The sequence below is a fragment of the Balaenoptera physalus genome, assembly GCF_965194825.1.
Source record: "Balaenoptera physalus genome assembly, chromosome: 13".
Classification (NCBI taxonomy): Eukaryota; Metazoa; Chordata; class Mammalia; order Artiodactyla; family Balaenopteridae; genus Balaenoptera; species Balaenoptera physalus.
In genome coordinates this window covers 12033570-12054715 of record NC_138892.1, presented here as the reverse complement: position 1 = coordinate 12054715, position 21146 = coordinate 12033570, and the positions used below count along the sequence as shown (strand labels likewise).

The 21146-nt window shown below is 48.7% G+C and overlaps 1 protein-coding gene and 1 pseudogene across 7 annotated transcripts in view; one reads left to right on the top strand and one right to left on the bottom strand.

Annotated features, from left to right (window-relative positions):
- LOC309641117 (apolipoprotein L2 pseudogene) overlaps nt 1–6317 on the bottom strand; it is a 16142-nt pseudogene extending 9825 nt beyond the window's left edge. Inside the window, exons 1-2 of the transcript XR_014268581.1 lie at nt 5772–6317; nt 2618–2724 (exon numbers count right to left, since the gene is read on the bottom strand). The product of XR_014268581.1 is annotated as an apolipoprotein L2 pseudogene (transcript). The remainder of the gene's footprint in view (nt 1–2617; nt 2725–5771) is intronic.
- On the top strand, nt 2895–21146 carry LOC309641109 (apolipoprotein L3-like). 6 transcript variants are annotated; one of them, XM_082420826.1, is made up of 3 exons: nt 2895–4983; nt 5068–5204; nt 19954–21146. In XM_082420826.1, exons 2-3 carry the CDS (start codon nt 5104–5106, stop codon nt 20810–20812), a joined length of 960 nt encoding a protein of 319 aa, XP_082276952.1. In that variant the 5' UTR covers nt 2895–4983; nt 5068–5103; the 3' UTR covers nt 20813–21146. The 6 variants fall into 6 exon arrangements, with proteins under 6 accessions (XP_082276952.1, XP_082276953.1, XP_082276954.1 ...); XM_082420827.1 differs by lacking the exon at nt 2895–4983 and having other exon boundaries at nt 5109–5204; XM_082420828.1 differs by lacking the exons at nt 2895–4983; nt 5068–5204 and adding an exon at nt 9934–10073.

Here is a 21146-nt window from a genome sequence, read left to right as displayed (position 1 = left end):
CAGGTCAGTACACGGCAAGATTACCGCCCAAATGAGTTACCAAAAACATGTGTGTGTTTCAGAAATTTGGAGGTGATAGAATTGCTGGTAAGAGACTGGCGACTAGTGTGTATATATGTGTGGGCTGGGACTTGACGTAAAATGGATTTCCCTCTATATCCACACAAAGAGGCATTATTCTTATATCACAGAAGAAGAAAGTGAGACTCAGACAGGATAAGGGACCACCCAAGGCCTGCAAGCAGAAAGGTCAAATGTTGAATCCAAGGCCAACCGTCAGACAATTCTTTGAAGCCTCCTTGTATTGAAAAAACTGTGATTTCTTCATTCTACTCTGTAGTATACTATGGGGCTTCTTTGCAACTAATTTCTGTAGTGTATACAGAAGTAGAAATATAATGTTGTATACACGAAACTTATATCATGTTATAAACCAATGTTACCTCAATTAAAAAAAAAAGTTTCAGGGGCTTCCCTGCTGGTGCAGTGGTTGAGAATCTGCCTGCCAATGCAGGGGACACGGGTTCGAGCCCTGGTCTGGGAAGATGCCACATGCCGCGGAGCAACTGGGCCCGTGAGCCACAACTACTGAGCCTGTGCTCCGCAACAAGAGAGGCTGAGATGGTGAGAGGTCCGCTCACCGCAATGAAGAGTGGCCCCCGCTCACCGCAACTAAAGAAAGCCCTCGCACAGAAACGAAGACCCAACACAGCTAAAAATAAATAAATAAATTTATTAAAAAAAAAAAAGTTTCAGACCACATGCCATTGTGTAAAACTACCATGGGAGAGGATTCCTCCTGCTAATCACAGACACTCCTGGCTGGGCAGTGGTGGGCAATTCCTCAGGTGGGGGAGGGGTGGGACCCCCGGCTCTGATCCTATGATCAATCCCCATCACCTCTCTCTCCTCCAGGCTGGTCCCAGGGGACCCAGCTCCCCACTGGCCCCATTGGACCCAAGATGAACTGTTGATAAACAGCAGATCACCCTGTTCCAGAGGAGAGTTTATCCTCAGGAATTCACCAGCCCAGCCCTCCCTCAAGGATCCCAGAGTCTGCTGGGGTGGCTCCTGGCGTCTAATCTGTTCTCCCCTCCCTTATCCTTCAGCTTGACTAATTTGCTCTCGTGGGCGGCTCCAGGCAGGACGTGATTTGGTTGCTGAGCAATGCAGTGATGGGGGAGAAGCAATCCTGAGGAAACAAGACTCAAGAAAACGCGGTGCTCATGTGGGTGCGTGGTGATTGTTTAGGTTTTTCTTTTTCCCCCTTCACTAAGGGGGAAAGGAACCCAGGGTTTACAAGGAGGGAACCCACAGTACTAAATCTGTGCATTGATGGGATGGGGGTGGGTGGGGGAAATAACTGAGCACCTGCGTCTCTGCAGGGGTGTTGAGATCAATAGAACCAGTACCTGCCTGAGGCAGTGACACCTGGTAAGCAAGTGCCCCGACAGAGCTGCAGGGAGTGGGGGGGGAGGGGTGAGAAGTCTGGGGGAGGGGAGGTTTCAACCTGAAACTAACAAACTCCAGGTAGAGGGGACAGCACCGACACTTAGGCAGGCCCTGCTGTGTGGCAGGCACTGGCCCACGCCATGAACACATGTTATATTAGATCCTCAAAACAACATAGGGAAATATTATTCTCATTTTACAGGTGAGGTCAGGTAAGGTGCTCCAGGTCACACAGGTGGGAGGTGGCAAAGGCCAGACCGGGGCTCAGTTCAGGGTCCACTGAGCCTCGCAGAGCCGCTGGACTGGCAGCAGGGCGAGAGCTGAAGGAAACAGCCTCTGTGGTAACGCCCCAGCGTCTGGGAGCAGGAGGAGGCTTGGACAAAGGGAGAGGCCAGGAGAAGCCTCCAGGGGTGCTGGTGGACCTCCTCTTCCTGCCCCGCCCGGCCTCGGGGATTCCCATCTGCTGTCCCCCCTCCCCATGGGCTGTCCTGTCCTCACTTCTGAGTCACTTGCTGGATGGCGGTGCAGGGGTAGGGGGTGAGGAAGTGAGCATCTTGGTCCTGGCTCCCTGAGGGGGGGCCGGGAAGGAGGCTGTGGGGACAGACCCCTGGGTTTGGGGACCTCCTCTTGGCCTCTCTTGGGGGCTCGAGGATGCTTACCCATCCCGTTCTTTTTTTTTTTTTTAAAGCTCTCAAATTTATCCTTTTGTTATCCTAGCTATACTTCCAAAAGCCAGCTAGCTTTTAAGCTTTCATTCTTTTTTTTTTTTTAATTAATTAATTTTTTTTTTTTGCTGTGTTGGGTCTTCATTTCTGTGCGAGGGCTTTCTCTAGTTGCGGCGAGTGGGGGCCGCTCTTCATCACGGTGCGCAGGCCTCTCACTGTCGCGGCCTCTCTTATTGCGGAGCACAGGCTCCAGACACGCAGGCTCAGTAGTTGTGGCTCACGGGCCCAGTTGCTCCGCGGCATGCGGGATCTTCCCAGACCAGGGCTCGAACCCGTGTCCCCTGCATTGGCAGGCAGATTCTCAACCACTGTGCCACCAGGGAAGCCCCTCCATCCCGTTCTTGGTTCTTGATTCCTCTGTTGGTTAACTCAGCCTGGAGGCACCACCCTCAATTCTAGGTCACAAGTAGGAACCAGCCAGAGAAGAGGCAGCTGACTACCTAAGTAGCAGAAGGTTACTGTGCTCATGGTGGCAGCAGCTGGGGTCTCAGCGTTTTCCCTTCAGCTCGCCCGCCTGTGTCAGGCTGGAAGGAGGTGTCGCTTCACCCTTGGGAAAGAGAAAACAGACTGTGGGCTTGATCATGAGTGAGCAGTGGCTGCAGGGAACAGCGAGGGGCGAGTTCTCTGGTGGGTTCCCCTGGGACGGCCACCAGTGCCACAGTGGACTTAACCCAGAGAGGTTCTCTGTCTCCTGGGCTCTGCTGGCCGCTAGCTAAGGAAAGTTACTCATCTCCCGTCAGCGGCCTCCAAGCCCAGCCAGAATCCTGCTCTCCTGTTGCGGCACAAGGAGAAGATAATCAGACAGGAGACAGCCATCTGCAAAGTTGTAGAAGTGAAGCAATAAAACCAAATACAGAAAAAAAGATAAGAAGGGAATACTCTGGAAATTACGTGATATTGGGAACACTAGCGTTTACTAATGGGTAATAATAACGATCCAGTGTCTATGACGTGCAGGGCTCCTGAAACTTTGTTCGGCCCTAGTGATATAATGGTATTAGGAGAAGGTGGGGAGCGGTATAAGAAGAAGTATAAAAGTAAGTGAAATTATTATCTTTCCTGGAAGGAAGTAAATAAATAATATCAAAAATTTTCAATCAAGACAAAGAAAAATGGAGTACCTAATGTTTATTAGCTACTGTGCTTGATGACTCCCCACTTTGCATCAGGCACTATTCTAAGTGCCTGGTATGCATTCACTCACTTTTAGTTCTCACAATGACCCTGGAAGCAAGGAAACTGGAGCTCAGAGAGGTTAAGTAACTTACTGAAAGCACCCAGCTAGTGGCAGAGCCAGAATTCAAGTCCAGGTTCCTGTCTCCAGTGCACACTCTCACACTCTTCTCTCTCCCAATGTAAGAAATCATTTTAACACATTGATTAACTGCCTAAAGAAAAAGCAAAAAATTAAAGTGGTTTTCCCTGGGAAGGGCTGAGCAGAACCTACTGTGTGAATCGATTTGTTTTAAAGATATGCACTTATTATTTTGGATTGTTTTAACTCTAGGACAGCAAAAGTCCCTTTATAGTAGTTAGTAACCCACCACCTTAAAGATGATGGAAGCAGCTGGATCAAGTGCCAACGAGAAATAAGCCTGATGTGTCCTGATGTTACAACTGTCAGAAACATTGTAGCAGAAACATTGTCAGAAACAGTGTAGCAGAAACATTCGTGTTTATAAAACCAAGGCTCTCTAAGAAAGGTAGGGATGATGACAGGGTTAAACCAGAATAATCCGAGTGAACTGTCACCTTAAACAGATACGTTTTCCAGCCGCATCTTGCCCACCCACATCGGCACCCATGGGCTTCTGCCCACTCAAGGGAAGCAAGACTCCTTGCAGGGGAAGTGAATTCCGCAGGCCGGCATATCTGCTACTCCAAAGGCAAGGATGCTCTCGAAGACGTTCAGAGCAGTGTTTAGAAGGGGCACCACAGGTAAGTCCTAACGACTCACATATAGTAATAATAATAATAATAATAATAAAAATAACAGTAATAATGATTACTATGATCATGTTTTTAGGCCAGGTTGAGTCTGTGAAAGGCCATGAGTTCATAATAATATTCAAATGAGAAGAGTTTAGATAAAGTGTGTCCAAAGAGGTAGATATAAAGGTCAGAAAAGGTAGCTATGCTCCAAAGAAGAGTGAGTATAATAGGAAATATTTCATTGTTAAATGAATTTAATAAGAAGAGGAGTCAAAGTCTATGCAGATATTCTCTTCTGTTTATTTACATGACTATTTAAAATGGATTGAGGAAGAACACAAACAGCCTCTGACATCCCAGGCTGGCCTGGCACTCACAATAGGGCGATGCTATTCTCCTGTTGGACATAAAGACTCTCACAGGACTCCAGACTCAGACAGGGTTACCCTGAGAGCATGAGGAAATGAGACAGCAAACACTCATCACTGTGCTGCCACCAGCACAACACTCCCTCCCTTGGCTGAAAAGCATGACTGTCCTTCTTTACCGATTATACCTTTATCCTCACTCTGGTCTCCCCTCTCCATAGATGGATTTCCTGAGACACCTTCAGTGTGAACTGCCCCCCATTCTCTGCGGCACCCAATCGACAGAGGCCCCATTTCCTTAGAGCCTCCCCCAAATGACCTGACCTAAGCCCAAATCCTAGAATCTTTCTTTCGAACACCTTCTTTCTGCGATGCCCAGGGTTCCCCCTCAGGAAGAGTAACAAACAGCTTGTCCACTATGGGAGTGTGCCTGAGGCTGCAGGCACTGACGGTGTGGATGGAGAGAATACACACAGGCGGCCCCGGCGAGGGTAAAGATGCCGAAAGTAGGTTCCTTTCTCTTTCCAAGCCACCCTTGCTCTGCTCATTCCCCGGCTGGTCCATTTCCAGCTCCTGTTCTTTGTTCTTAGACTTGATCTTAACAACACAGTGTTCCTGTGTCTTGGATGCTTTCCTGCCCACCTGCTCTCATGCAGTTCCACCTCCTCCAAAGCCACTCGCCTCCCCCCTCGACCCTCTGCCTCTCGTCTCAGGGCCTGGACATCAGGTATGTGTTGCCGGGCCCCTCTGCGGCGAGGGGTGACTGTATGACCCAGTCCTGGCTAACACGGCACAGAAGAACTCAGCAGAGGGGGTCCTGGAGGCTCCCTGCTGTAAGGGACAGGTGGGAGAGGAGAGCTGGCTCGTCCCCTGCCTCCTCCTCTGCCTCGAAGCTGCACGAGCCCGGGAGCCAGGGCAGCCAATTGAAATCATGAAACATAGGCACCAGGAGGCAAGGAGGGGGCGGAGGAGAGCTCGGGCAGAAAGGCTGGATCCCGGATGGCTCCAAACACTTGTAAATGGGGCTGCGTCCTCGACCTCCTCCTTCTGCCCTTCTCTGCCGTTCTCGGCCTGGCCCTGACCCTCGTCTGCAGCCTCAGCTGGCTGTGGATGCTGGACGCTGCTCCCTCCTGCTGGACTACTCTACGGGGCGTCCTCCTCTGTTAGCCTCTGGTCCATAACTTCCCGGAATAGTTGTTGGTGGGAGAAGGGAGGACCCTGGAGAAGCCTGTCCCCACCCAACTGCTTAGCCAGACTCGCCCTCCCCTCGCTGTGAGCCGGCAGAGAGTCTCACCAAGCACCTCCCTCCACGTAGCTGCAGGGCCTCCTCCTTGGTCAGGGAAAGGAGGGGTTAAGACAGGATCAAGTTCAGAGTCCTTAGCCCAGCCCCCAGGCCCTCCTACTGCTCCAGCTCCTGTTTTCCTCACCACTCCCCGCCTCCCTGGGCCTGGTCCCGGTGCCTGGAGGCCTCCCAGCTGCCTGGCCTCTGATTCCCCGCCAGCCTCCGGGCATTTGCTCAGACTGTCTGTCCCTCCCCCTGCAAGGCCTTTCCCCACCTGCTTCACCAGGTGAAAGGTTACCTGTTCTTGGAGGCCCAGCTCCAAAGCCTCCTGGCCCTGCTTCCTTCCCCCAATTCCTCAACCGGCTCCCCTGGAATGTTGCACTTTCCTGGTCGTGGTTCTATTTGTGTGGAGTTTCTCCAGCTCTGAGACACTGTCAGGGGCCTTGCCTATTCTCTGCTGCCCCTCCTGCTCTAGGGCCTCCGGGGCACCCTCCGCCCTCCCGGGCACAGCCTGGCTGAAATACGAGGTGTGGGACCCGTTAGGGAGATGTGAAACAACCAGCTTCTCGATGACACAGCACAACCTTGTTTCACCTGCAGTCGAGTAATTCCATTTGTTTTCCTAGTCTATCTCGATGTAAAGCTCTTTCTGATAGTGCTATCAGATTCCTGAATGTTTCTGTTTACAGGAATCCCTTGCTTTCCAAAAGATCATCCTCGGCCAGTATCTTGGTTTGCTAAAGGTTTCGTAAGAACACTCTACATTCAGGTAGCAGGAAACACCTGTATTTCCTCATGTCTCCTTACTCCAGCCATGGTATATATATATATATATTTTTTTTTTTTTTAATAAATTTATTTATTTATTTTTGGCTGCACACGGGCTCTCTCTAGTTGTGGAGAGAGGGTGGCTACCCTTCCTTGTGGTGCACCAGCTTCTCATTGCGGTGGCTTCTCTTGTTGCGGAGCACGGGCTCCAGGGTGCGCAGGCTTCAGTAGTTGCAGCACGCGGGCTCAGTAGTTGTGGCACGCGGGCTCAGTAGTTGTGGCTCGCGGGCTCTAGAGTGCACGGTCTTAGTTGCTCCGCGGCATGTGGGATCTTCCCAGACCAGGGCTCGAACCCGTGTCCCCTGCATTGGCAGGCAGGTTCTTAACCACTGCACCACCAGGGAAGTCCCAAGGATGTTTTAAATTTAATGTTTAATTGGAATAAAATACACAAAACATAAAATTTACCATTTAAACATTTTTAAGTGTACAGTTCAAGGGCATTAAGTGCATTCACATTGTTGTGCAAACAGCATAACCATCCAATCACAGAACGTTTTACATCTTGCAAAACTGAAACTCTATACTCATTAAACATTAACTCCCCTTCCCCCCTCCCACAGTCCCTGGCAACCAGCATTTTACTTTCTGTCTCTATGCATTTGACTTCTCTAGGTGCCTCATATAAGCAGAATCATATGGTGCTTATCTTTTTGTGACTAGTTTATTTCACTTAGCATAATGTCCTCAAATTTCATCATGCTATAGCACATGTCCGAATGTCCTTTTTTAATGTCAATACTATTCCGTTGTAGGTATACACCACATTTTTCTTATCCTATCATCCACTGATGGAAGCTTGGGTGGCTTCACCTTTGGGCTATTGTGCATAATGTTGCTATGAACAGGAGTGTACCAATATGTCTTCTAGACTCTGCTTTCAGTTAGTTTTGGTCTATAGCCGGAAGTGGATTGGCCGATCACGTGGTGATTCTACATTTAAGTTTTTGAGGCACCGTCATACTGTTTTCCACAGCGGCTAGATGCTGTTATTTTTAAGGCCATATTTTAGCACAACAGTGAGACCAGACCAGGATCTCCTTGGTTGCCTGGCTGCCAGGAGGATAGAGGTTGGTGGTGCCCCCTGGCACATGCCCCAGGATGTCTGGTGGCGTGGCTCTCACAGCCCCCTCTCCACTCTCACACGCCACTTCTTGCCCCTCCTGTTCTGGGATCTGCTGAACTTGAGTCTATTTCCTCTCTCCGGGTAAAGGTTGTCAGCAAAGTACTTAGTGTTGACACTTAGCAGAGTGCCTTTCAACTTCAAATGTCTAATCCAAATCAATTACTCAATTACCTGTTTTAAATTAGGATCCAAAATCTGTTGTTAACTCTGAGAATGTGTCCAATTCTCTTAAACATTATACTGTCGACTGAAAAAAAGGCACAACGTGAGACCTGTGAGTTAAGTTTCATCTGGTGCGAAATGAGGACTGCAGCCCAGGAGACAGCATTTCAGATAGCTCTGAGAAACTGCTCCAAAGAGGCGGGGGGAAGGTCAGCATATATGTGATTTTAGTGAAGGGAGAGTGCATGCAATCAAGCTCATATTTTTTGCAGAAAGTTTCTGCTAGTCTCATGAAGGTTACTGCTAGTCACGAGCCCCCCATGTCACCATGAAGGATTTTAGTGCTGTTCTAGGTACGAGGAGATGCAAGGATTGGGCTCATAAAATCTTCTCCTGAAAATATCTAACTCTCTGTTCTGCCAGTTTTTCCCAGATCACAGAGGGCCTCATTCCTGACCTCCACCCTGGACTCCTTTCAGGGGGTGTGGAAGGTCAGCAGCTGCAGCGGCTCATGATTTGAACCTTGTAGAGGCAGATGGCAAGTGCCAATGGCAGGTGCCAGTTTGTAGTTGACAATACGTACGTTAAAATGAAACACACTTGTCTTGATTTCAACATAAAAATATTAAAAGAGTGGGCTTGATTTTATTGGTCATCTTTATACTTAGTTCTTAACCTTCCAGAGGCTGACAACTGCTAAATCCCTCAGGGCCCAATTTTCCCGCCTGAGGAAAGACCAGTAGGATTGTCCAGTGGATGATGCTGGCGGCCTGGCAGCCAGTGGCCGAGACCAGTTCCCCTGAGGTCACCAGGTGCTGTCTGCAAGGAGTGTGATCCCCTGTGCTCCGTGCCTGGTGCCCGTCTCTGCCAGCCACTCGGAGGACCCAAAAGCCCCCATGGTCACACGCTCAGTCTAAAGCTCCCTATCCACTCTCACTGTCCCTATAAAAAAGGACAATGGGCAGGGGGGTCGCGGTTCTGGACACACACCTCCTGATGTCCAGCATGTGGGAACCATCCGCACCTCCCCCCGGGTATGGAGAGATCGGGTGGGCAGGGCTCGTGGGGGCCGTGGCCCCGTGCCTCTGGCTGCTGACCTTTCCAGACTCCACCAGGTGACGCTGGTGACCTCTGCCAGGCACCTTCCTAAGGAGTTTTCTGGTTACTTCCTCCCTGAGTTGGTATCGCCATCACCGTGGGCTGAAATTGCTGTGGACCAAAGCTTTCAGCCAAGGCCTCGACTCTGGAGCTGTAGCCATCCTGGGGGACTTCTCTTGTGATGTTGGGGGTCACATTGAGGCCGATTTTATAGTCACTAGATCTTTAGGGTCTCCAAATGGGGTGGTCTCAGCTTATGACCCTGGAGTGAAGAGATGCTTAATCCTCACCTCGATTTGAGTCTACAGCCCCCGTCTAGTTGCTCTACCATGAGCCTGTCTTTATGGAGGCCTCTAATGTTCGGTGACCATTCTGCATTCTCATCAGAGGACATTTATGTCAACCTGGCTGCAGCTCATATGGATGTTTAATCCAGTTCTGCATCTCACAGTGGTTTTGTCTGGCTAAAGTCATGCTAGTGAAAGGGAAAAGAATCAGGAGGAAGGAAGTTTACAGAAAACAATGACAAAAAATAACTTTAAGCAAGGAGCAGTGTTTGCAAGTGTCAAATGTCAAATGTCAACCTTGGTTTGAATCTTTGGCCCTCCCCTGATTTGGTGGAAGAAAGCTCCGGCCTCTCCCCTCCCCTCAGATTCCTTATCTGCAAAATCACATTATATACCTGGCATATGTTACAGGTGATTGTAAGAACAGACTTACAGTGTGTGTGGTCGTCATGGGATAACACCCATCACTCCTCCAAGGGCCTCACAGTCTGCTGGTGGAAGGTCTTCCTTCAAGGAGCCCGAGGCAAGATGTGCTGAGCCCAGTAGGACCTGGAATGTCAGGGCTGGACTTGTTTCTCTAAGGGGATCAGCATCAGGGTGAGAATAGCCCAGGGTGAGGCCTAGTAGGCAGAGTGTTTGTTTGACCTGAGTGACTCAGAGGTTGAGTGCTTTCAATTTCCATTTTGCTTCTCCGGGTATATCTGGGCCCAGAGGGTGTGTGTGGTTATTGCAGAGACGCACAGCTAGTGGCTGCATCTTCACAGCTGAGAACAACTGGATCTTGTTCACACTCGGCCAGAGGATGATTCCTGGGTAAGCAGGGGGGTGTAGGATCCCCACCCATCCTCAGGACAACTGTCTGAGAAAAGTATGACTGTCACTGATTTACAGAAGAAGGGAGATCGAAGCTCAGAGAGATGAGGTCATGGGCCCGAGGTGGCAGGTTAAGCAGGGGCAGAGTCTGGATTTGGAGGCAGGTTTGTCTGACTGCTTCCTCCCGCCCCTAAACAGTGCAGAGGGAGGGCGACACCTGCTCAGGTGAGCTCAGCTCGAGATGCAGACTCCTGAGGCCTGAGTGGTGACCCCAGGAGGAAGGTGGGTGTTGGGGGGTACTCCGTCCTTTGGGAAATTTGGAGGAAGCAGAGGGGGTGGAGTTGGGTATGGATGTCAGAACCTCTCCTCCTGTGGCCTGGCCACCTTGAAGCAGCCCCCAGGGTGCTGCGGTGACGCTGAAGGGGCTCAAGGATTTCTTCGGAGACACAAGGAATCAAGGTTTGTTCACCCACCCTGTCTCTAAGTGCCTGCTCAGTGCCAGGCCCTGGGGGGATACTGAGGCCTGAGATGGGAGGGCCAGGAGACCAAGCAGGGAGATGCAGGGCTTTGTCTTCCGGTGCTCACCGGGCCCACTGCTCAGGACGCGGGTGATGGGTGGTCCTGTGCGGGAAAGATGGTCCCGCTGAGGAAGTGGGATGACCTGGCTGCAGAGACCTGCACCGTGTTTGCTGTTGGGCAATCTTGAGATGAAAAGTCAAACTGTACACCTGTGTCAAAGAAAATAATAAAAAATGTATAATCGGAGTAGAAAAGGGTTTTCTTTGAACTAACTGAGGCCTCTAGCCCAGAAGACAGCCTCTCAGATAACTGCGAGGAACTGCTCTGGAGAAGCAGGCTTTTCAGCACAGGTTTATGTCTTGTCAGAACAAAGACCATCAGACGAGTCAGGGATAATTTTCTTCAAGGTTTCACAAAATACAGAACAGCATGTACACAGCGAGTCAGTATGGCCTTGGCACCTAGGAAGGAAATCCTAACATGGAAGAAATACCGCATTGGCTTCCCAGGAAGGGAGGTATTTCATCTTTATTTTTAACAGGGACATTCTTTACTTCTGGTCAATGCGCCGTCTTCTTTAATAACTACAATCGATGTATGGTGTATGTTTGATAGGCCCAAAAACAAGTGTTTTAGCATAAATTCAAGTAAACTCTTGTATAAGCCAGAATCACATTCCATGGGGAGGGAGCAGCCTGTGCAAAGTGGGGTGTAATCAGAGGCCAGGCAGCTGGGAGGCCTCCAGGCACCGGGACCAGGCCCAGGGAGGCGGGGAGTGGTGAGGAAAACAGGAGCTGGAGCAGTAGGAGGGCCTGGGGGCTGGGCTAAGGACTCTGAACTTGATCCTGTCTTAACCCCTCCTTTCCCTGACCAAGGAGGAGGCCCTGCAGCTACGTGGAGGGAGGTGCTTGGTGAGACTCTCTGCCGGCTCACAGCGAGGGGAGGGCGAGTCTGGCTAAGCAGTTGGGTGGGGACAGGCTTCTCCAGGGTCCTCCCTTCTCCCACCAACAACTATTCCGGGAAGTTATGGACCAGAGGCTAACAGAGGAGGACGCCCCGTAGAGTAGTCCAGCAGGAGGGAGCAGCGTCCAGCATCCACAGCCAGCTGAGGCTGCAGACGAGGGTCAGGGCCAGGCCGAGAACGGCAGAGAAGGGCAGAAGGAGGAGGTCGAGGGCGCAGCCCCATTTACAAGTGTTTGGAGCCATCCGGGATCCAGCCTTTCTGCCCGAGCCCTCCTCCGCCCCCTCCTTGCCTCCTGGTGCCTGTGTTTCATGATTTCAATTGGCTGCCCTGGCTCCCGGGCTCGTGCAGCTTCGAGGCAGAGGAGGAGGCAGGGGACGAGCCAGCTCTCCTCTCCCACCTGTCCCTTACAGCAGGGAGCCTCCAGGACCCCCTCTGCTGAGTTCTTCTGTGCCGTGTTAGCCAGGACTGGGTCATACAGTCACCCCTCGCCGCAGAGGGGCCCGGCAACACATACCTGATGTCCAGGCCCTGAGACGAGAGGCAGAGGGTCGAGGGGGGAGGCGAGTGGCTTTGGAGGAGGTGGAACTGCATGAGAGCAGGTGGGCAGGAAAGCATCCAAGACACAGGAACACTGTGTTGTTAAGATCAAGTCTAAGAACAAAGAACAGGAGCTGGAAATGGACCAGCCGGGGAATGAGCAGAGCAAGGGTGGCTTGGAAAGAGAAAGGAACCTACTTTCGGCATCCTAACCCTCGCCGGGGCCGCCTGTGTGTATTCTCTCCATCCACACCGTCAGTGCCTGCAGCCTCAGGCACACTCCCATAGTGGACAAGCTGTTTGTTACTCTTCCTGAGGGGGAACCCTGGGCATCGCAGAAAGAAGGTGCTCGAAAGAAAGATTCTAAGATTTGAGCTTAGGTCAGGTCATTTGGGGGAGGCCCTAAGGAAATGGGGCCTCTGTCGATTGGGTGCCGCAGAGAATGGGGGGCAGTTCACACTGAAGGTGTCTCAGGAAATCCATCTATGGAGAGGGGAGACCAGAGTGAGGATAAAGGTATAATCGGTAAAGAAGGACAGTCATGCTTTTCAGCCAAGGGAGGGAGTGTTTTGCTGGTGGCAGCACAGTGATGAGTGTTTGCTGTCTCATTTCCTCATGCTCTCAGGGTAACCCTGTCTGAGTCTGGGGTCCTGTGAGAGTCTTTATGTCCAACAGGAGAATAGCATCGCCCTATTGTAAGTGCCAGGCCAGCCTGGGATGTCAGAGGCTGTTTGTTTGTTTTCTTCCTCAATCCTTTATAAATAGTCATGTAAATAAACAGAAGGGAATATCCCCATAGACTTTAAAACTCCTCTTGTTATCAACTTCAATTAACAATGAAATAGTTCCCATTATACTCACTCTTCTTTGGAGCATAGCTACCTTTTTGGACCTTTATATCTACCTCTTTGGACACACTTTATCTAAACTCTTCTCATTTGAATATTATTATGAACTCATGGCCTTTCACAGACTCAACCTGGCCTAAAAACATGATCATAGTAATCATTATTACTGTTATTTTTATTATTATTATTACTATATGTGAGTCGTTAGGACTTACCTGTGGTGCCCCTTCTAAACACTGCTCTGAATGTCTTCGAGAGCATCCTTGCCTTTGGAGTAGCAGATATGCCGGCCTGTAGAATTCACTTCCCCTGCAAGGAATCTTGCTTCCCTTGGGTGGACAGAAGCCCATGGGTGCCTATGTGGGTGGGCAAGATGCGGCTGGAAAATGTATCTGTTTAAGGTGACAGTTCACTCCGATTATTCTGGTTTAACCTCTGTTCTTATCCCTACTTTTCTTAGAGAACTTGGTTTCATCAACAAGAACGTGTCTCCTACACTGACAGTTGTCACATCAGGAAACATCAGGCTCATTTCTTGTTGGCACTTGATCCAGCTGCTTCCATCATCCTTAAGGTGGTGGTGCCTGAAACCAACCCATTCTTATGGCTTACTTACTAAAGTGACTTCTGCTTTCTTAAAGTTAAAAGAATACAAAGTAATAAGTGCATATGGTTAAAACAAATCAATTCATGCAGAGGGTTCTGCTCGTTACTTCCCAAGGAAAAGCTTTTTCTTTAGACAGTTAATCGATATCTCTAAATGATATTATTACATTGGGAGAGAGAATAGTGTGAGCGTGTGCTCTGGAGACAGGAACCTGGACTTGAATTCCTGCCCTAGCACAAGCTGGGTGCTTTGAGTAAATTACTTAACCTCTCTGAGCTTCAGTTTCCTTCCTTACAGGGTCCTTGTGGGAATTAAAAGTGAGTGAATGCATACCAGGCACTTAGAATGGTGCCTGGTACAAAGTGGGGAGTCATCAACCACAATAGCTAATAAATATTAGGTATTGTGTTCTTCTTTTTCTTGATTTAAAAATTTTGATATTATTTATTTACTTTACCAGGAAAGATAATGATTTCATTTATTTTTCTACTTTTGCTTATACCCCTCCCTACCTTCTCCTAATATCATTATATCACTAGTTTTATATCCTCTATTAGAAAACTTTGTAGTTGTAAGCGCTTTATTTATGCCTTCATTTCTTAGGCCCTCAACTAGAGCCAGTACTTCTTGACTCCCCACTTTGAAAAATGAGATATTAATCCTCCTCCTCCCTTCAGTGTTTCACCTCCCAACTTCTAGCAGTGTAATTTAATGTTTATATTGATTAACAAGTACATTTACTTCTCATATTTAAAGTGTTTTATTTTAAAAGATAAAAATTATTTTATAATGACTATAAATGCAATACAAACTTAAAAATGTTTGAATCACTATATTTTACACCTCCAAATTATATAATATTGTATATCAGCTGTACTTCAATTTTAAAAAGTCTCGAAAATAATCAAAATTGGAAAGCCAGGACTTGCACATAGATAAATTTACTTTAGATTTTTTTAAAAAATCAAACAGGGTTTACATTTTTGTGATGTTTTAAATGCTGTTTTCTTTTTTCCTTTAACATCGTTTTTGGAGTATAATTGCTTTACAATGTTGTGTTAATTTCTGCTGTATAATAAAGTGAATCAGCTATATGCACAGTATATCCCAATATCCCCTCCCACTAGGCCCCGCCCCACGCTCAAACGTCACCCCCCCCACTTCCCGACCCATCCTAAACCCCACCTCTGCCTAAGTTCCACCCCCGCCTAAACTCCGCCCCCATAGCCAAGGCTTTTTTTTTTTTAACTCTTTTAGATTAGGGTTCTGTTTTACCTTGTTGATTCATTGTTGATGATTCTTTTATATATTTTTTTTTCTAATAAATCTTTTATTTTTCTAATTTTATTCTTTATACTTTGTTATTGCTCCCTCCTTTTGACTTGTTCCCCCCCCCTTTTTTTCTTTTTTCTGTTGTGGTTTTATTTTACCTTGTTGCAGTTGTTTCTATTATAGTTTTATTTTTCCTAAAGTATTTTTTATCTTTCTATTTTTATTTTGTTTTTTATTCTTTGATATTGTACTACTCCTTTTTTCTTTCTTTCTTTTTTTTTTTTTTTTACCACACCGCGAAGCTTGTGAGATCTTGGTTCCCAGGCCGGAGGTCGGGTCTCAGCTCCTGTGGTGGGAGTCCCGAGTCCAAACTGCTGGACTAACAGAGAACCTCAGACCCCAGGGAATATTAATTGGAGTGAGGCCTCCCGGAGGTCCTCATCTCAGCAACAAGACCCCGGCTCTATCCAAATGCCTGCAAAGTTAGTGCTGTGGGTTCCCTCCATGTAAGCCCTGGGTTCCTTTCTCCCTCAGTGAAGCAGGAAAAAGAAAAAGATGTCATTAAGTATTTCCAGGAGAGAGTGAGCAGGGAAAAACTGCAACACCTGCTCACTGAAGACGAAGGCCGGAAGAGATTTCTGGCTGAGGCTGATTTGCCCAGGTAACCTGCAGGGATGCAGCAGAAATGTCACCCACATCCCCCTGCCCCAGGCTAGTTTCCTCCTGGCAGACACACCTCCTCCAGGCAGGATCCTATGGTTGGGGTCGAGGATGTTCCTTCTCAGGCTTCCATGGGGAATGTTTCCTCCTTGTCATTTGCTGGCAGTGAACAGCCTCAGGTTGAGAAGAGATGAAACCTGCAAGGAAGGGGCATGTTATGACCTTGGACAAGTTACTGAACTACTCTCTGCCTTAGTTTCTTCATCTGTTCAATTTTATTGTGAGGAAACTGAGATAATGTATGCAAAGTGCTTTGCATGACGGCTGACACATAGTAGGTGCTCAATTAATATTAACTTTTAAAAAGCTTGTTGGGAAGAGATGGGGCCAAAGAGCTTTTTTTTCCTAGAGATGAGGCCCAAGCAGGACTCTATTTAGGACAAGTCAGAAAATCCTGACACCATTAGTTTGCCTTCCTGGGGATTCTGGCTGGAGCCCTTTTATTCCCCACCTTAGGAATTGTACCAACACTGCAGTATCCTGCTGGCCCATAAGGCAGAGAGGCTGGAGTGGAATTGGATGGAGATGCGTTGAATCCTGGCTCTATCCCTGCCCAGCTCTGGGGCTCTGAGCTTAAGAGTTGGGGTCTCAGGGACTTCCCTGGTGGTGCAGTGGTTAAGAATCCGCCTGCCAATGCAGGGGACACGGGTTCGAGCCCTGGTCCGGGAAGATCCCACATGCCGCGGAGCAACTAAGCCCGTGCGCCACAACTACTGAGCGAGCCTGTGCTCTAGAGCCTGCGTGCTGCAACTACTGAGCCCGCATGCCACAACTACTGAAGCCCACGCGCCTAGAGCCCGTGCTCCGCAACAAGAGAAGCCACCGCAGTGAGAAGCCCGCGCACCGCAGTGAAGAGTAGCCCCTGCTCGCCGCAACCAGAGAAAGCCTGCATGCAGCAACGAAGACCCAACGCAGTCAAAATAAATAAATAAATAAATATTTTAAAAAAAAAAAAAAAAAAAAAAAAAAAAAAAAAAAAAAAGAGTTGGGGTCTCAGATCTGTCATATGTCCAGTGGGAATAGCAATTCAATCTGATGGATTGTGGTCATGGACTTAGAGTGAACTGCAGGGTCAGAGGCGGGGAACCAAGTGCAATCATCTCATCCAAAGGCCCAGGGAGGCCTGGACCAGGGTCAGACCCAGGGGTCAGGATGGAGCAGAGGGGTCCAGGTTGGAGGACTAGTAGGAAGGCTTGGGCAGCAGAGCCAGGACTAGAGTGAGGCGAGTGGGTCCCTAGGACACAAAACGGAAGGGGCTGTGACCCTAGCAGAGGCCCTGTGAGTGGGAGAGGGGACATTTCTTCCCTCCCTGACTTGATCCCCTCATGCTGGGTGTAGAGGGCCCTGGGTGACTGTGTCCTCCACACCCTGCCTGGGACCTGGGGTTCTCCATTGCCATCTGGGACCCTCTTCCAATCTACATAGAGTAGCCCTGACCAGTGGGAAGGCCGTGTGGCTTAGTGAGACCTCCAGCATCACAATGAGTGGCTGCCAATTTTGTGTAATTTGAGGGATTCTGACGAGACTTCACAAGTCCCCACCAAAGAGGAAAATTCTTCCTCCACCAGCTTGTGCAAATGCAGGTCTCTTCAGGCTTAGCAGTTCACATGGATGTTTCTTAAAGTCTCTTGAATCTTTGAGAGGTTCCATAAAGTTGCACATGGCCTTGGTGTGCAGGCATGTGAAGCTGTTCACCAGCTAAGGTATGAGTTAAGCTGGTGACCCCTGAGAGGTCGGGGTGCTGGGTGATGGGTCAGGAATCAGTGAGGCGGGCTGGAGAGTCCAAGGGGAACCAGGGTTAATAACAGCATATCACCTGCTTCCCAGTCAACTGGGGCAGTGGATGGACCCAGTGACCTTCAGCTGGGAAGGCCAAGGGCATCAGTCTTGGAAGACAGCAGATGCCAGGCAAAATGATCGTTAAGGTCACTTTTAGCTCTGAGTTTGGGTTTTTTTTTTTTTTAATTCTAAGTACGCAGAGCTAGCCGTTCCTCAAAGTATGAGGGCACGGTCCCCAGGACTGTCCTTACATTTGACACCAATGGCAAATTTGGGAGATCCCCAAAGCTACCATCAGGTCTGAGAATTCCCTAGAAGGAGGCACAGTACTCCCTGAAAACTGTCACGATCCCAGTTACGGTTTATTACAGGGAAGGATGCCGGTTCCCATCAGCCACAGGGCAGAGTCTGGGCGGGTTTCACACAGGAAGCTTCCACTGTCCTCAGGACGTGTCACTGTCTTGGATTCAGTGTGTGGCAGGGCACACGGAGCACTGCCCACCAGGGCCGTTCACCCTGTTTAAAGAAATATATTCTGACTCTTGTTAAAACAATAAGGAAGACTCTCTTCAGGACTATCGTGATAGGTGTGAAGACCATTGCAGCAGAGGAGACAGATGGGCTCAAGTCCGAATACAGCAAAGATGAGTGGGGATTTGTAGCCAATGATCAGAGTGAGGAGGGTGGGATGGAAAATCACTGAGAGGAGACATCGAGGGCAGGGGGATTCTTGCTGAAATTTGCTAACAGGATTCTTGCTAAAAGCAAGTAAAGGACTTATGCATCAAAGGTGGGAGATGAGGAGTTTGATCAGATATCAAACATGATAAGATCTAAACAGTGGGAAGGCTTCTCACTAAACTGACTTGGACGAATTTTTGCTGAGACTGGGCAATACAGGCCGTCAAGGACAGGACACCAAAGGTGGAGGTTGAAGCCTATTGGAGAAGAGGGCTCAGAAGAGCCTGACTAAAATTTGACCAAGGAGAGAACCTTTTTCAACAGGACCCTCAGTGTATGGAGTTTTATTTGGGCTCAGTCACGTGCTGCCTGCACAGCTGACCTGTTGTCTCCTGCCCTCCCGGAGGTCAGACTAATGCCCTAGTGTCCAGCTCCTCCAGAGGTCAGATGTGCTACCACGTGACCCAGAGGCCCCATCACATGTCACCCTGTTAGACTGTCCAGTGGCCAAAGGCCCAGGCAGACGAGGACACTCCTATCAGCCAGAATATTCTAGGGGCTTAGGGACCCCTTCCCAGTAGCCAAGGGCAAAGGGCAGGTTGATTCCTCACTACACACTCAGGTTCTCTGAAAGAAGGTTTTTCTGCTCCAATCCCACTTCTCTGTGTTTATCTGTGGAGTTCCCACTCTACCTACTCTTTGGAAGTGATTGTGTTGACCTGCCTCTGAGGCGTCTTAATCAAATCCCTGTCTTAAGAGTGTCCTTGTCCACAAATGAATGGATAAAGAAGATGTGGCACATATACACAGTGGAATATTACTCAACCATGAAAAGAAACAAAACTGAGTTATTGGTCGTGAGGTGGATGGACCTAGAGACTATCATACAGAGTGAAGTAAGTCAGAAAGAGAAAAACAAATACTGTATGCTAACACATGTATATGGAATCTAAAAAAAAAAAAAAGGTTCTGATGAACATAGGGGCAGGACAGGAATAAAGACGCAGATGTAGAGAATGGACTTGAGGACATGGGGAGTGTGAAGGGTAAATGGGGACAAAGTGAGAGAGTGGCATGGACATATATACAGGACCAAATGTAAAATAGATAGCTAGTGGGAAGCAGCCCCATAACACAGGGAGATCAGCTCGGTGCTTTGTGACCACCTAGAGGGGTGGGATAGGGAGGGTGGAAGGAAGATGCAAGAGGGAGGGGATATGGGGATATACGTATACATATAGCTGATTCACTTTGTTATACAGCAGAAACTAACACAACACTGTAAAGCAATTATTCTTCAATAAAGATGTTAAAAAAATTTTTTTTAATAAAGATAAGGATACAAAGAAAAAAAAAAGTATCCTAAGATGACCTTTTTTCATTTATTCCATGACTGAATAAGTATATGGAGCATCTACAAGGTACAAAATGTGTTTAATGTTGAAAAAAAAATTTACATTTGTAAAATTCTTTTCTATTTGATTTATAATAAAATCTCTATAATTTATTTATTTATTTTTAAACTGAATATTTCAGCTTACTTTTTTTTTTTTTTTAAACTTTGGGTTTATTTAATTTATTTATTTATTTATTTATGGCTGTGTTGGGTCTTCGTTTCTGTGCGAGGGCTTTCTCTAGTTGTGGCAAGTGGGGGCCACTCTTCATCACGGTGCATGGGCCTGTCATTATCGCGGCCTCTCTTGTTGCGGAGCACAGGCTCCAGACGCGCAGGCTCAGCAATTGTGGCTCACGGACCTAGTTGCTCCGTGGCATGTGGGATCTTCCCAGACCAGGGCTCGAACCCGTGTCCCCTGCATTGGCAGGCAGATTCTCAACCACTGCGCCACCAGGGAAACCCCAAAATCTCTATAATTTATGTAGGATAGATCTTGTTGAGCCTATTTTATGGACAAGCAATCTATCTTTCTAATCCCTTGACCTTCAATGTTACAGAGAAGAGGCAGATGCACTACATGAATATCTGAATGAGCTGAAAGCAGACTTGGCCATGGGGGATCAAGACACACTCCAGCAAGACCAGCTGGACAGGAAGAGGTTTCTGGAGGAGTTTCCTTGGGTGAAGCAGGAGCTTGAGGAGAGCATAAAAAAGCTCCACGCACTTGCAGACAAGGCTGACAAGGTCCACAGGGACTGCACCATCTCCAACATTGTGGCCAACTCCACTGGCGCTGTGTCTGGTGTCCTGACCATCCTTGGCCTGGCTTTGGCGCCCGTGACAGCGGGGGCGAGTCTGGGACTCTTTGCCACTGGGTTAGGGCTGGGAGCAGCGGCTGCCGTGACCAGTGTGTCCACCAGCATCGTGGAACATGTAAGCACGTTGGCAGCAGAAACCGAAGCCAGTCGCCTTACGTCAACTGCCGTCAACAAAGAGGTGTTTGAGGGGGTTGTACGTAACAGCACAGCCCAGTTTGCTTCCTCTACAGGGAGAGTCTTCCAAGCCGTGCAGGGCATTGAGAACAACGTCCGTGCCTTCAAGTTGGCCAAAGGCAACCCTGGCTTAGCAGCCAGGGCTAAGCGCTTCACGACCACTGGGCAAGTCTCAGTCAAAGGCGGCAAGCAGGTGCAGAAAGCTTTTGGAGGCACGGCACTGGCAATGACCAAAATGGCCCGGATTGAGGGTGTGGCCACCGCTGGTATCTCCCTTCTGATGGATGTGGCCTTCCTGGTGAAAGAGTCAATGCACTTGCATGAGGGGGCAAAGACGGAGTCGGCTGAAAGGCTGAGGCAGCTGGCCCGGGAGCTGGAGAAGAAGTTGGAGGTGCTCACCCGGATCTATGAGAGTCTGCAGTAGGGCTGGACTCCGCCACTCCCCAGGCTGTGCAGGGACCAGGGACACGTGCAGGGCTAAGGTGCAGAGGCACCTCGTTAGAGGGAAAAAGAGAGTGAGATAAAAAGATAAAAGAGGGGAAGCTGGGCTGGTCTCTCTGACTCTTGTTTTGGTCTGTTGGCTGGACTATGCCATTTTCCTAGAAGAAGAGAAATCCTTAAACCCTCTTGTATTCAAAACATGTAATTTTCATCCCTAAATTCTCCCTCTTGGCTCGAGCTGAGTCACAAAACTTCAAGTACCACTGTTCAAAAATTATTTCAAAAAGTCACAGAATAAATGTCACCTTTTGTCTCCA